This window comes from Hyalella azteca, unplaced genomic scaffold (assembly GCF_000764305.2).
Source record: "Hyalella azteca isolate HAZT.00-mixed unplaced genomic scaffold, Hazt_2.0.2 contig12774, whole genome shotgun sequence".
Lineage (NCBI taxonomy): Eukaryota > Metazoa > Arthropoda > Malacostraca > Amphipoda > Hyalellidae > Hyalella > Hyalella azteca.
In genome coordinates this window covers 401,915-418,275 of record NW_025942721.1, presented here as the reverse complement: position 1 = coordinate 418,275, position 16,361 = coordinate 401,915, and the positions used below count along the sequence as shown (strand labels likewise).

The following is a 16,361-nucleotide window of genomic DNA, read 5'->3' as shown; positions in this document are numbered from 1 at the left end:
AATTTATACAAATGCATTTGATTTACTCCTAGTGAACAATCATCTGTTGATGTCCTGATTATAGCTAATAAATAATTCGAATTTCTTAGTTGCTAAAACTCACTGCCATGTCTGGATAACACAAAACTTCGTTTGTTCGTAAAAAAAAGTAGCTAAACATTAAATTTGTCGATTTCTCCATACCAAAATAGTAAAGCAGATAGATTAGAGAGGTAATAAAGTACACTGTTACACAAATTTCCAGCCATTAGTAAAACTAATTTATTTAGTTTCAAATATTTCGGTAAATTTGAACAGGTTACACATAATTTTCCGTCGAAGCGTTAACTAAAAATCAAGTGTAGATCCTCAAGATATTGTTGATTCGAGGGCCATTGTGCCATGCGAATGCTTCATATTGGAAAAAGTCGATCTCAGACTAGAAACAGCATCAAAAAGTTCAAGTGCAAGGAGAATGAGAATGCAAAATCGACATATCTTTTACTGAAAAACATATTACATGATCCTCATTGGCTGACGAAATGAAGTATTTATAAAATAAAAATCATCCTGATAGATATAATAATTTACGCTAAAAACATTGCTTAGAGCATGAATAAGAAAGAGTTACGTGCAATATCGAAACAACAATAATGGATCAAGGAGACTGGTGAATAACCTGTTCTACCTGAACGGTATTTAGGCGAATCATTAAACCGAGTTGTTTCTTAGAATTAATCAGAATTACTGATAAAATCCCATAACTTCAAAAATTTTTGAAATGCAAGTTGAAGCTTTTTTTAGACTTGCAGTAATGACAACAGACAGATGATGTGGGAGACTACAAGGCACATATGTTCTCGTGCTCACCTAGCATTTCGAAAATGCAAGTTATTATTTTCTACAATTTATTAAATATTTCAGAAGCCAAAATTTGAATGAAACACTTTATATACATAAACATAATACTCATATAGATATAAGCAAGGGAAACACCATGTAATTACTAAAAGACACATCTGTTAGTGCAAACAATTTACAGTGTGCATCATCACAATATTTTCACGATTAATAAGGCAGATTGTATGAGCACGTAATAAGGCTGATAATGTCCTCTTTAACATCATTTCGAAGTGTTGAGTTGCTCTAATTAGACAGATATATGGTCAGAAGACGAAATAAGTAATGAGACAAATTGTCATATAAGGCAAAACACTGAGCAAAAATATGTCATTCATAAAAATTAATACGAGAAATCTTTGACGCGTTTAACAACCCCTATAAGCACAGAGTTTATGAACAGCAACACCAAGCACTCTTCCAATGTTATTCTCTCAATATCATTAACGAGTATATCGATAAAAACGCTAGTAATGAATGTATTAACATATGTACAATAGAAAATACATAAGCTCAAATCAAAATGTGACAGTGCATGGAAAGAAAATAATTTTGTATTTGCGTGCTGAAAAAGAACTAAAAATCTGTAAGTAAAGTGCTTAACTTAACAACAAATGACTCACACACACAAGAAACCGGCTAATTGAAATCGATTTTTTTTCATTACTTGTAACGTCTTTCTATGAATAGAAGAGTATATATTGCGTCCTTGAAATAGATTGCAGCAAATAAAGTATATTTTTATCTACAAAATTAAAAAAGTTCTTGACAAGTTAGAGAAGAATAGTAAACTTAAGACTTATTATATGTACCGTAAACTAAAATATTGATTTAACTCAAATCCAGCCATTTTAATAGCCAGCCGTCTTCGCTGCGCCCGCATTGGTGACCGCATCGGTGCGACGACAATCAGGCAATCGGATTGACACAGATGAGTACGTAGGGCAAATGCCTTGCGACAACATCATTTGAAAAGCCATATACACAGGAGAAAACCATACTAAAAAGTTCTCAAGTTTAAGGTATTATAAACTCATCGAGCAAATTCTATCCAGCTAAATCACTGCACGTTGAATGTAAAATGCGCAAATCGGATTAGAAATATAGTGGAGCTGCATTTTCTCTCATTAGAACATCCCGTGTTACTCGGTAGACTTCCAATAAAAATGTGTTAAGTGCCAAAATGCGGAAGATAAACAGTCGACTGCATATTACGTACACGACTAAATGCAAAATAACGGCTCCAAAACAATATGGGCCTGATGTTGAATTATAATGCTAAAAATTTATCGAACATAAGTCATCGTTTACCTTTTGCAGAAGTCGTATCCCTTCGCATTGAATGAAATAGCCTTATTCCGAGTCACTTTAATCAATTATTTGGCTGTTGTGTTGTAGAGCCGCAATCTCTGTTCAGCGGCAGCTTAATTGCAGGGAGCGCAAATTGGCCGGACAGTGGCCGTCACGAAAATAGTGATGCCATTTTTTGAAAGTTCCATTTTAATTTAACAAGAGAACTAGATAATGGGTTACATCATGGAGACACGTAGAGAAGCAATAGTTGCTGCTGGATCGTCTATTACAACCCGAGTTGAATAAATGGAAGACCTATGACTGCTTCGCATAATCCTGTACATTTTCATCCACGCGGATTCAACAAAGAATCATTGCTATGCGCAGTATCGTTTGTGTAGAGGAGTATTTACTTCGTATAATGTAGAAGTTTTGGTAGTCAAGTTCAGTTCAGTCTTCGCTACGCATGCCGGGCAGAAAAGAGGTTTGTAATCTAGGGGATTTGGAATCTTTTTCGCGGTTAACGGCGCCTGCTCAGTTAACCTGTGATTTAAAATCGAGCTCCACCAATCTACATTTTTGTGGAAAATGATTATAAAGCCGACTTCATCAAACAACAAATTGACAAGAGGTAAATTTCTGCCAGTAATGGAAACAAGCGCCATAAAAAGTAAGAAATATAGTACTGCTGATACTGATTGTACAAAAAGATTCACATTTTTTATCAAGTCAACGAATATAATGTAGGAAGGCAGCGTACATCGACCAAGTCAAATCCGTTCTCATTTGTAGTCAGGTAACGATAAATCAAAACTTAAATCGTCCATTGGTGGAATATCGTCGAGGTCAAAAAACTATTATATTATCTTCAATTCCAACAATAGAAATTCCTAAAGAAATTTGTGAATTAAATTTGAACGCATCAATACTTCCAGTATTTTGGAAAAAATTATTTTTACAAAATTTTTCAAGTACAATGAGCTGTGAAACACAATCTAATTTTAATATCTGATGAACAAAGTCCAATTTTATAAGTAGATGAAGCCTGAAGGATTTGAAACCTCGGAGTTCCAAGTCAAGTTTAGGGTGTTGGTGAACACATTAAGGATTAAACCTTTTATATTACTTGTCCACGCCAGTTCAGAGTGCCACATTATGAGATGATAGCGAAATAAATGACGAATGAAATTTTTAAAATTAGTGAATGAAAATTATTTGAGCCTGACAGTAAAATGAAACCTGGAAAATAGAATGAAGTTCATCAAAAATTAAGAATGAATTTCAGAAAACAGAAATATTACCCCAAAAAAAAAATACCAGTCAGAATTCAAAATGAAAAGTAGTAAATCACGGAATATGCGTGCATGCATATGCACAAAGATAAATAGATTTGAAAAATAGCATGAAATTAAAATGTATGATGTGCTGTCAAGCGAAGTAATCCCGCGAGTAATCAACCTTATACTGAGCAACACGTACGATCGATTATAACACAATTAAAGATAAAGTATGTGATTTATTTGAAATATTAAAGAGAGACGGTTTAAAAATCATGTAATTTTTCAAGTGACCTGAAAGAAAGCTTGTGAGCTTGGGATGCAAATACAAAGTTGAAATTTGAATGAGTTCACCTATTATCTGCTAACGGCCAGTCAAGTTATCAGTATTTTGAACAGGCATTGATTAATGTTAACTAATCCGTAGACCAAGGCTTTACAATTAATTTGAAGCTCATAATTACTTTTACAGTTAAAATCGAAAGGAATACTAACCATCGTTGCACATTCAAGAGTTCATTAGATATGGAATAAAAGTTCAATCCGTGCGACGGCTGAGGAAAAATAATAATACGACCGGTTGCTCAATGTAAGGCTAGGCGAAGCTCTCGTCGCCCTCACCGGGACGCGACTCTTGCACGTCCCGTCTACGGAAAACTCCTGCGGTCTCCAGCGTCGGAGGCGCCACCGGTGAAGGTCCCTTGTGCGTGGAGTTGGTCACACGATTCTTCTTTGCAGGGAGAGGAGGAGCATTCTTACAGTAGTGATCTGATGGTTTTTTAGTTGACAAGTTTTCGTACAAGCAGTCTGAATCAGCTTTCTCGTGGAATTGGTTCACACTTGCAGACGATTCAGACGTACAATTGCGTTTGAATTTCTGCCGCTTTAAGGTGAAAGAATTAAAATCAGAATGCGGTTGTGAATCTTTTTCATCCTCGGGTTCTTCCTCTTCAGCTCTTTCTTTTGGGTAGTAATTGATCTCGGTGTCAGCGTCACCAAAGGTAACTTTTTTAGTAAGCTTTGACTTTCTTTTCTTTAGAGATGGGCGGGTCGCTGCAGGAGAGGAAGCCACAATAACATGGTCGTTGGAAACTATTTCCGCGTCATCTCGCGTTGACTCGACATTAAATTCGTCGTTGTAATCTCCGTTCAAAAAAGCATCTGAGAAATTTTCAGGAGGTGGAAGCAGCGTCAAAGATGTTGGTTGTTCGTCGTCAACATATCCTTCAGTTTCTCTCACTAGCTCGCATCCTATGAAGTCAGATATGTTCGTGTTGACTGCCTCTGTACCATCATCCTCATCCCATACAGGCTTCTTCGGTACGATATCTTGCGTTTCACCTTCTTTGGAATTGATTGCACTATTAGCCCCAGTCTTGTGGTCCAGAGTAACTTGAGGTTTTGGAAGCTTCATCTGTTGTTGTAACTTGCGTTGCTCCAGGTGGTACATGAGCTGCTTTCTGATGTTCTGGGATGCTTTAGGATTCTCTACTTTCCCTTCGGCATCAGAATTAGAAATTACATCTTTTTCCTTAGACTTACCGTCTCTTTTATCAAGCTCTACGCTTAGTTTTTCCTCTTCAGACTGGCTTGATTTAATTTTTTGAATGCTGATGGCTTGTTGTTTTAACTGAGTCTCCAATTCTTTCCGGAGTTGTTCTTGTCGTAGCTCATGCTGACGCAATTCTTCTTTCTGTTCGTTTTCCTTCTCCAGCTCGGCTTCTAAGAGTTTCTTAAGATACAAATGCTTAGCTTCAGTATTTTTCGTTGCTTCTCTGTCAGACGGTTTATGGTTTTGTAAAGTTATAGCACATTTGCGTTCCAAATCTTTTAGTTGAAGGGTTTCTTCGAGAAGTTTCTGATTTCTATCAAGTTCTTCCTTCTCTCTGCGAAGAGCTAATTCTCTTTCTTGCTTCTCCTTGAGCAGTTGAAGCGAACGATTCTTAAGTTCAATTAATTTTTCCAATTCCTTCTTTTTGTCATCATCCTCGTTCGAGAGAGCTTTTTGTTCTTCCAGCTTGTTGGCCAAATGCTTCCCCTTCTCTTTGATATTTCGAAGCTCCGTAGCTTTCATATTTTTCCATTCCTCGAGTTCCTGGAGATTCCATTGGTCCGGCTCTTTTACTGACTGCACCATTGAGTGTTCAAGGGTTTCTTCCATCTTTTTCGGTTCTTGTTCTGAGTAATTTTCAAGTTCGGCGCTTTCACTGACCGACAAATTTTGACCATCTTCTTGTTGTTGTTGTTTGCTTCCTCGTAGAAGTTCCTCCTCGTTTAACGACTCAATAATTCGTAAGTTCTTTGCTTCAAACACTATGGGATCAGACGTTTCTTCTGCATTGTAGACTTCTTGGTCAACTTGCTCGCTGAAATCGACCACTTCATTCATTGTAGATTTGACAGCATTCTTTTGTAGACGTTTTTCTTGAATATCAACCAGTTTTTCCTTGACTTCTCGCCTGTGGCATTCTGCTTGAACTGTTGCAATTCTTTGTCTTTCATTTTCTCTCTGTGTCTTTCTTTCTTGCATATCGATGTCGTTTTTATGTTCATTTTTGGCATTGTTTTTACCACGGAATTCCTTACCGTGGCTCACGTCACTTACTAGATTTTGACTGGGGCCTATCAAATTTTCGTTTTTATCATTCGGTTGCTGTTTTGGCGAAGGTGCTAAGTTAACCGAAAACAGAGGCGATGGCAGCGGAGATACGGTACCTTTTATATTATACTCGTCAAGCTTAACTTTGAGACATTGAAGGAGCTTCTGTTGCAGTTCAGCCTGACGTTCATCAATTGGCATTCCGACTATGAGTTTTGACTTCATTGGCGATCCAAACGAAGCCCTCCTCGAAAGTTTTTGCTGTGCTTCACCATCAACAGCATTTTCCTTATCAGAAAAGATTGCAGGCATAGGAGCTTGGTTTTCAGTTGGCAATACCTTGACAGGAAGGCTGTTGGCGCTCAGCTTAGTCTTCTCATTAGAAAGTTGAGGTGGATCTTTTGCTTTAGCTTTCGTCGATTTCTTCTTTCTAACTGGAGTTGGCATTGGATGTTTGGCTGTACCCTCGTCAAGCTGAATTGTTTTATTTCCACCCGTTTTCATCTCTGCAGGCATATTTCCAACTGCATTAGATCTATTCCTTGGGTTTATTCGTATAGTTGATTCCTGACTGTCCTGAGACTCTTCAACTGTTGCTAGCTTCGGGCGAGTCGGTTGCGATGTCAAACTGCGACCAATACTGCTCGTAATTTCGTCCACTTCAGCATCAGAAAATACATATAAATCGTTCAATGAATCCAGAGACACTGCAGGCTGGATAATATCTTTTTGTCCGTACGGTCCATTAAGGGAACCAAGCGAGCGATGAAAATCAGGAAGAGAAATCTTTCTGCTTGGTTTCTTTCTTTTATTCTGATCAAGGCCGCCAAATGTTTTGAAAGACTTGAGTTGTGGCACGGTTTCTTCAGGCAAGCTCGGCTCTGGCGTCGACGTTTTTGAATTTGGCTTAAACAGCGTTGCTGAGTTCAGATCCGTCCTCTCCTTTTTGGAAATTTTATGAAGTGACGAGAATTTCGTCTTATTTTGGGTTGATTTGAGCTTGACGTTCTCTATTGAAGATGGAGGGCAGTAAGCAAATGTTTCGACTGGCCTGGGTATGCAGGGAGCCGAAATATTGAGAGCTGATGCACGAGCTCCTGGTAAAGCAGGTATGTCTATTGCTTCCATGCTTGCCGCTCTGGTGAGAGACATCAAAGAAGATTTCAAATTGCGAGAAGATTTTCTCAAGCTTTGTAGCGCTGACGACGTGAGGCTGCGAGTAGACTGTCGGAAGGAGGAGAAAGTAGGAGACTTTAGATTACGGCGCATGAAGTTTCTAGTTCTATCATAATTTGCTACAGCACGATCGGGGAGCTGGGGTATAAACCTCGAAAATGGAGAGGATTCTCTATTTGACGATTCGGTTATAAAAGGGTCCATGAATGCCAAGCGGTTTGGTGACTTGGAATCAGATCGATCGGATGCAGATGAGTATCTTTGAATAGGCTTGTAGATTGGAGACGTGAGGTCTACCGATGCAGGCAGACATACGTTCGTTGGACCAGAGATATTTATCACGCGAGGTGGAATGGGTGGAGTTTCGTTTCTGTCGCTTCTAGCTTTTTCATTTGACTTCTTACGTGCTTGCGCAACAGGTTTGATGGAAGATTGAATTTTCTTTGAGGAGTGATCCATCGTTGGATCAATGCTTTCAGATGTGGTGTTGAACTCACCATCTTCTTCGGAAATTGGTGAATCGAGAGAATGCTTGTAAACTTTACAGATGCTTGACTGACGCGTTGCGCAGGCAGGGGATAAATTAGGAGTTGATGAAGATAACGATGCAGATACTGAAGGTTCGAAGTCTTCGTTCTCAAGGTTTTCAAAACTGCTCGATGAAGATATCGAAACATCGTCGTCGACTAAGTGTGGTGTAGACGCCGATAGAGCTTTAGTCAGCTTCTGTATTAGGGGCGTCGCACTCGACATTGTTTTACCACCTTGGAAAAGTGGAGGAGGGAAGCCTGACGGTGGGACGTAAAATGGAGGTATATCTGAGGACGAGAGGGTTTCTGGGGGAGGAGAACTCGGAAGAGGCGGTGGACTCTCTTCGTCGCTAGAAGAATTTGATCCTTTAGTTTTATCTCTCTTCGGAATTTGAACAGAAGGAACATCTTCTGCAAGAGTTGATTTAGGGTTTTCGTTGTCGCCTGAAGACGTGTCAGATGTAGACAAGGTATTTGACGCAGCTGATGATTGCGTTGTCGCCGCTGTCGCAACTCCGGAGGAATTACAGCTGTCATACCCAGAACTGACACAGGACTTGAAACTATCCGAGTGAGAGCCACCGCTGCAGCTATCACGACTAGTTCTACTGACGTTGTCAGCATTAAGACTGTCAGGTGATGTGCTGAGACTGTCGGAATCACTGCAATTGTCGCGAAGGTACCTTGGGTTAATCGTACCAACTTCGTGTGAACCTGAATATTTATTAGTGGATTTTTTCCTGCCTTTGGACTCTCCATCTCGTGTAGGATTTTCTTGCTTGACAGCAGAGACCCCCGAAGCTTGGGCCTCGAGAAGAGGGTGAGAAGAATCGGTCACCGTGAGAGAATCTTCTTCAATTCTCTCTAGTGGTGTTACCGGTGATTGTGGTGATGATGAGGGTAATGGTGATGCAGGTGAAGGAAGAGGAGAGGAAGGTGATGAGGATGAGGGTGATGAGGATGATGAGTGACACTCTGAGCGTGGCCAATATCAATCGATTTCTTCGACGTATGTCGCAGGGAATATCCCAGTGTTGCCATCCAGCTCGCCTACCCACCACCCGTCGGGTTGTTTGCGGTGCAGCTGGATAATGTCACCTGCAAATATAACAAATAATTAATAGAAAACAATATGATATATTAAGCATTTAATGAATTTTCCCCCCAAAAAAAATTATAGAGTTGGGTCAATGGATAAAAAGTGGTGCATAAATGGGAATTTAGAAAGCACTTCTTGGACCAAGCAAGGACTTGATTGAAATTACCAAATGGACCAAAATGACCTAGAGGAAGCCATTTGGTTATGAAACTAGCAAGATTTACAACCAAATCTATAACGGTTTAAAGGGGACGATTGATGTGAAAATGCAAAAATAAAGGACCCAAAACACTGTTTCAAAAATTTGTTATTTAATACTTGTATATGCGCCGTTAATGTATTACTGAAGTAGTTGTTTTATCAGTTTATGCACAATCTACTTTTTTTATGAAAGAAATAGTAAAAACTTATCTTAATGAGTGGAAGATACAAAATTAATGCCACAAATTATTTTAGTTAGCATCGGTGAAAAAAATCAGTCGTCGAGATTTCAGAAGTATCAATTGAGATAAACAAGCTACCCTTTCATAGCACCTTTGATAATTCATATCCAAGCCATAACAGAAAAAAATGCCTAACACAAAATAGAAAATCTCAAACTGACACAGTAAGTGAAAGCTCACGTACCTGTTCTAATGGTGAGCTCGTCGTACATATCATATCCATGCCATAACAGAAAAAATGCCTAACATAAAATAGAAAAGATATAAACGAACACAGTAGGTTAAATCTCACGTACCTGTTCTGATGGTGAGCTCGTCGTACATGTTAGCATCGTAGTCATAGAGAGCCTTGCAGCGACCCATCGCTTCAACGGCATCTGCGGGCGGCGGTTGCGTAGCATAGAATCCAATGGCAGCGATAGGATTTTGATTTTCGCTCGTTTGTTCAGAATCTTCGGTGCCAAGACCATTAGATTTATCGGTCTCGGTATTTTGGTCATAGTTGGTGATTTGGTCGCATTCGGTTTTGATTGACTGTTGGTTGACGATGTTATTGTGGGCAATGTCAGATCCCGGTGAATGGATAGCGTTCTGATAGTCCCGGTCAGATCCCTGGGAGCTGAACTCGTCTGGAGGTGCGACAACAGGCAGGGAAGGGTAACGAATGCGTGGCAAAAACTCACGAAGCCTCATGCCCACGGGAGCGCGGGTGTTAGTATCACTACAAAAACTACCAGGAAACAGAGATAAAGGGCAAGAGTCTGGCCCTGGGCCATTACTCAGAGACTTATTTGAGGTAAGTGTTCCTGATCGACTAGAAGGAGGAGGTAAGACAGTAGGAATAGAAGCTGAGATCGCATTAGTTGTATGGGTGGACTTCAGAGTGCCACCCCTAGAAACGACTCCATCTTTAGCTGCGTTATGACGGCTAACACTTTCAGGCGTGTTGCCTATAGTAACGAACACAACGTTAGTGGCTATTGGAAGCTTGAGAAGCTTGGATTTTCTAGCTGCAGCTTTTGGAACTACATCAGGCACTTCCCCAATCAATGGATCATTATCATTGACAATATTAGAGGTTTTACTCTCACAGCCAGCCTCTTCTTGTTCAATATTTTGCTCTGCGCTGTCAAGTGACGCGCTAACTTGGGGTTTTTGAGGCGTTTCATCATGGCTGTCTTTCTGGGAACTCAAGTTTTCAGCGAGCTTAAAAGCATCGTTTATGGCGGCACGCAAAGGTAAAAACTTTACAGACTCGTTACGAGCTCCTATATGAGCAAAACAGCGTGAAAAATCCATCAATATAAATGCAACAAAGAAAATTTGCATTTAAATGAAAGGCGGCACTCGGGAAAAATACGAGTTAGATCATTCAGAAGGAATGTTGAGTAACAGAAGAACGAAACGAGGAGAAAAGCGAGAAAGAAAGAAACGTCTTATTAATGCAACTATTTCATATAGTCATATATTTCATGTATTTAAAAGAGGTATGAAATACATTTTGATTCAAGGAATATTCTTTACTTGCATAATTTTATTCCATCCATACTCCATCTATATTGCGCACCACCACCCGCTACACACCGCCACCCGCTACACACCACCACCCGCTACACACCACCACCCTCCACCACCCGCTACACACCGCCACCCGCCACTCACCGAAGTCGGAGTCGGGTTGGACGCTTGTTCCGTCGGCAGCGCCTCGGTCCCGCCAGTCGGGGGAGTCGGCGGGGGAGTCGCTGGGGGGAGTTCTGTCGGGGGACGCGCTGTCGGGGGTCAGCCAGGCCGGCACCTGCACGGCGACGACGAAATTTGGATTTATTTTATAAAAAAATATAACTCAGTACTCACTGCAGTGAGTGACAGAGAGCGCATTTTCTCGTCGACGAAAATTTGAAGTCACGTAAGGACGGACGGACGGACATGACAAGCACAATAGCGCCTTTTTTCATAAATGAGAAAATGCGCTAAAAAGTTTCTATTATTATTTAAAAGATTAAATGAAAACAAAGGGTTTCTAAATGTATGGGTATGGATCCGCTTCTGATACTGAAACGCGAATTTGTAATCGTTCAAAAATTTGAAAAGGACAAAAATTTAGTAGAGAGTGTTCAAAGACGCGCAACAATAAGATCGGGTTCCAAAGGCCGGATCCCTTGTGAATCAAGTCACGAAAAGTTCAAGAATCAGCAACAGGCCATGGGCCTATTTCTTCAACGCCGACACTATTCTATTCTATTCCAAATATCCATTCAGGTCTTTCCGTGATTAAGAAAGAAGAAAGAACACGGGGAAAGTAAGAAAGAACATGGGTGAATAAGTTGTCCATTATTATGATAAATCATTTTTAATTTCAAATTTGTTCTTCATTTCACCAAGTATGAAACTGTAATATCTTGGTCATTATGAACAATATGCTCTTATGAGTCTAGCGCTCGAATTTTACTACGGCAAACATTCATAAAACATTGATGAACTATTTCCTAGAAGTCATCTTCAATTATGGCAACAAGAGCATGCATGTTGATTATCACATCATACCATGCTCTTAACTACATATCAAAACATGTTTTACTTTAATCGTCGGAAATAAATCTAGATTCTCTTCTGCAGGAAATTCTCTAGACCCATAAGACCACCAGTAGCCACATGTCAGTGCCTCATTCAAACCCATTTTGCCTGCCTCTCTCGCTAGACCTATAAAAATACATCGGAAACCTATATAAAAATATTAGGAATGGAAAAGAAGAACCCACCTTGAGTATAGAGATCATTATCGGAAATATCTATCAATATACTTTGAATAAATAAGAAGAACAAACCTTGGTATAGCGACCATCATCGGAAAACATATAATATACTCGGAATAGATAAGAAGAGCCCACCCTGAGTATAGAGATCATCATCAGAAATATATATAAATATACTAGGAATAGATAAGAAGAACCCACCCTGAGTATAGAGATCATCATCAGAAACATATATAAATATACTAGTAATATATAAGAAGAACCCACCTTGAGTACAGAGATGAGTGGGCCGCGGTAATATACCAGTAATATATAAGAAGAACCCACCTTGAGTACAGAGATGACCATGCCCTGCTTGTCACGGCTGGTGTGCACATGTCGCTCCACAGGATGTGTGGGCCGCGGTAATATACCAGTAATATATAAGAAGAACCCACCTTGAGTACAGAGATGACCATGCCCTGCTTGTCACGGCTGGTATGCACATGGCGCTCCACAGGATGTGAGGGCCGCGGTCGCTGCTGCAGCTCAGCGAGGCTGCACTCGATCTTGTGGCGCGCCGCCTCCAGGTACGCCAGCATCGCACGCATCTTAACGTTGAAAATTAATTTCTTAATGTTGAATATTATTTAATGTTTTATTAATACAACAGTATAATATTTTAATATACATAAAATGTAATATTATATTTTTTTAATTTTGAATATTAACCAGCAAACAACACGAGTTCCATAATTTCTTCGTTAAATGACACTTAGGTTATAAAAATAAATGGATAAAAGTTTTAGCTTAATGGTGTTTACCAATTACATGTTTGTAACAGTACATAAACAGCATGATAGTTTCAGCATCAGTAGCAGTAAGACAATAATTTCTTAATAAATGTTTAAAAAGTGTATGGTAATAGAGCACAATAAGTACAGCAAAATTACAATGAAGGTGGTATTATGATTTTATCTTAAGGCTGAAATTGATCGTGTAAGGACGCACGTGCTGAAGCTTGTCGTTGACGTCCTGCTGCGAGTCCTCGCTGCCGAACTTGGGCGTCTCCTGCAGCGCCTTCGCCAGGTTCTCGACGCCCTGCTTGCCGCGCCGCTCCCGCTCGATGTCGCCCTTGAACGACTTGCTCAGCTTCTCCAGAGACTGAAATGATTAAGAGCAACGACTTGCTCAGCTTCTCCAGAGACTGAAATGATTAACAGCAACGACTTGCTCAGCTTCTCCAGAGACTGAAATGATTAACAGCAACGACTTGCTCAGCTTCTCCAGGGACTGAAATGATTAACAGCAACGACTTGCTCAAGTTCTTTAAGAACTGGCATGATTTACAGTGACCAAATGACTAACTTTCAAAGAAATTAGGAAACGATAAACGTTTACTGGGAATAATAATGGGAATCCTTGGTAATTAATTAATATAGATTAGAGTCGGACGGTGAAATTAATCATTTGTGCAAGATTTTTCGACAAGAAATCCTGAAATTACTTCTATGGGCATTCTAAATGACAAAGAAATGAATCAAATTCATGGGAGATCTTTCTCCAAAAATTTCCGATAAATTGGTGGAGACGAAAAATTAACGAAAATGTAACGCAGAATCATATTGAAGACTCAAAACGACCACAATTGACCACTGTATTTTCGGAGAATTCCTAGATTTTTTCTAGGTTCTGGTGATGTAGTCATCTATAGAAAGTTAAATAGAAACATTAATTCGGAAGAATTTGCATCATCATTTGCTGTCATAGCGGGTAAATAGAACAGTTATACATTTTGTGACCATTAAAATTCTCCACAAATGATGTTCAATAAGTGAAATATGCAGGAGACTAACTTCTCTTCTTCGTTCCCTGTTCATGATGTTGTTGATGTCCTCCGCGTAGAAATCCGGCAGGAGCTGATGGGGGATGTTCTCACCCGTGCCCTTAGCGTTGATGATGGCCGCGACATCCTTCTCCACGTCGCACTGACTCACAGGCTCCTCTAGGCGGCTCGCACTCTGCAAAAATTAAGCGTAATTCTTAGTTTAATGATTATGTCGCTTGAATTAGTGGCTTTACATCTTGGATCAAAGATTATGTCACTTGAATTAGTGGCATAACATCTTAGATCAATGATTATGTCGCTTGAATTAGTGGCTTTACATCTTAGATTAATGATTACATATTCTACTTGAATTAGTGGCTTTACATCTTAGTTTAATGATTATGTCGCTTGAATTAGTGGCATAACATCTTAGATCAATGATTATGTCGCTTGAATTAGTGGCTTTACATCTTAGATTAATGATTATTCTACTTGAATTAGTGGCTTTACATCTTAGTTTAATGATTATGTCGCTTGTATTAGTGGCTTTACATCTTAGTTTAATGATTATGTCGCTTGAATTAGTGGCTTTACATCTCTTAGATTAATGATTAAGTCGCTCGAATTAGTGGCTTTACATCTCAGATCAATGATTATTTTAATAGTTAGCAATATTAAAAAAAACTCCACTTCACTGCGCTGCACCAGCTCCTCTGCCTTGCGACGCTGCTTCTCCATCTGACAACAATTAATTTTATCAATATGAAAAATGTAAATGCAACGCTGATTTTAATTTGTTTAGTTTATACGTTAGATCTGAATTGCAATTTATGGAAGAACCTTCGCTTTCTGGTGTCCTAAAATTCCTCGAATAAAATACATGTTTACGGTCAATCTCTTAGTTTCTTTAAAGGACTCGATTAGTTTACGTAAACATATCGATAGTGAAGAATGTCTCCTATTCCAGAAAGAAACAACCGAAAATAGATTTAAATCGAATTAAATTTGAAAAATTTTAACCACGTAAAGCACGACAAGCAAATCCCTTAATCAAAATAAACTGAAACGGTAATAATTAAGATACTAATTATAAAACGAAAATTCAAAATAGTACATTATAAAACTACGCAACCGGCGACGCACCTTAACAGCCTCCTTCTCAGAGAGCGTCTTGCCTCTGCCGAGCCTCGCCTCGAGCGCCATGTCCTGGATCTTCTCGTTCTCGCGGCACGCCGAGTGACTTTGTTTCTTGGCCTTATACTCGGCAGTTCTCCACTCGTGCACGTTCCTGTTGATCAATTTAATGTTCATGAATAATTAACAAAATTCATTAAGTTCATGAATAATTATACAGGCTGGATCGCCACCACTGAACCATTACCATGAAAAACACAGGCTGGATCACCAACACTGGACCATTATCGTTAAAAAATACAGGCTGGAGAACAACCGCTGGACAGTTACACTGGCGAAATAATGCTAGATCGCAACCACTGGACAGCTACATTGAAAATGTGGGCTAGATGAGGATTACTGTAAAGTTACTACTGAAAAATTCTAGATTCCAAGCACTGGGCTATTACTTTGAAAAATACATGTTGGATCGCAACCACCGGATTATTACTTTAAAGTTATTATGATTATTGAATAACTATTAAGCCATTTTATTCTCGTCGATGCGCAAAGACTTTCCTGCATTGAAAAAGAGATGGTATAATTAAAATCATTGCATCATCATTCACTACAATCAACCAACAAGCTGATATCAACCACAATACGCAGGTGCAACCTACATTATTAGACTCATGTTATTAATAGGTTGCACGATGATAAGATGTAGACATTTTAATCATAATAGCTTATAAACAATACTCTTAACACAATTACAAGACTGCACCCTGCATTATTTGACTTTTGTTATTAACCGATTATTAACGGAGATGATAATAAAAAATTAGATCAGTCCTCACTGCGGTGAGTGACAGAGAGCGCATTTTCTCGTCCGTCCGTGAAGTCACGGACAGACGGACGGACGGACATGACGAACACAATAGCGCATTTTTTCCATAAATGAGAAAATTCGCTAAATATATAATATAATATAATATAAATAAGAACATATAATTAATATGGCGCTGGATAAAGACCTGTGAACTTCAGCCTCGTTGTCCAGCTCCTGTCCGACGGCCTGCCATGCCTGGTGCACGCTGCCCAGGCTGTCACGCGACGCCTTCAGCAGCTTCCCCGCCAGCTTGTGCAGACCCTTAGCGTACGCGCTCTCCAGCTCAGCTCTGAACGCACACAAACATTCCTATATCAATATACATGAGAAAATAAACATTATATGTTAAATGATATCAATATAGACGAAAGAATGAACATTATATGTTAAATGATTCACTTAATTATCCTACATGAAGGTCATATAACGCGTACGCGCTCTCCAGCTCAGCTCTGAACACATACAAACATTCCGCTATCAATATAGATGAGAGAATAAACGTT

The 16,361-nt window shown here is 39.4% G+C and overlaps 2 protein-coding genes across 2 annotated transcripts in view; both read right to left on the bottom strand.

Moving 5' to 3' along the window:
- Window positions 1-3,134: 3,134 nt before the first annotated feature.
- Window positions 3,135-8,718, bottom strand: LOC108675039 (rootletin-like). The gene has a single exon (XM_018163022.2). The coding sequence runs from the start codon at window positions 7,975-7,977 to the stop codon at window positions 4,045-4,047; it is 3,933 nt and encodes a 1,310-aa protein (XP_018018511.1). The 5' UTR covers window positions 7,978-8,718; the 3' UTR covers window positions 3,135-4,044.
- The window catches only part of LOC108675031 (nostrin), a 44,969-nt gene continuing 37,325 nt past the window's right edge, over window positions 8,718-16,361 (bottom strand). The window contains exons 3-12 of the mRNA XM_047883377.1: window positions 16,004-16,147; window positions 15,000-15,144; window positions 14,451-14,594; window positions 13,885-14,049; window positions 13,040-13,192; window positions 12,487-12,639; window positions 12,377-12,430; window positions 10,959-11,091; window positions 9,593-9,925; window positions 8,718-8,852 (exon numbers count right to left, since the gene is read on the bottom strand). Coding sequence (XP_047739333.1) covers window positions 8,746-8,852; window positions 9,593-9,925; window positions 10,959-11,091; window positions 12,377-12,430; window positions 12,487-12,639; window positions 13,040-13,192; window positions 13,885-14,049; window positions 14,451-14,594; window positions 15,000-15,144; window positions 16,004-16,147 — 1,531 coding nt within the window. The 3' untranslated portion in view covers window positions 8,718-8,745. The remainder of the gene's footprint in view (window positions 8,853-9,592; window positions 9,926-10,958; window positions 11,092-12,376; window positions 12,431-12,486; window positions 12,640-13,039; window positions 13,193-13,884; window positions 14,050-14,450; window positions 14,595-14,999; window positions 15,145-16,003; window positions 16,148-16,361) is intronic.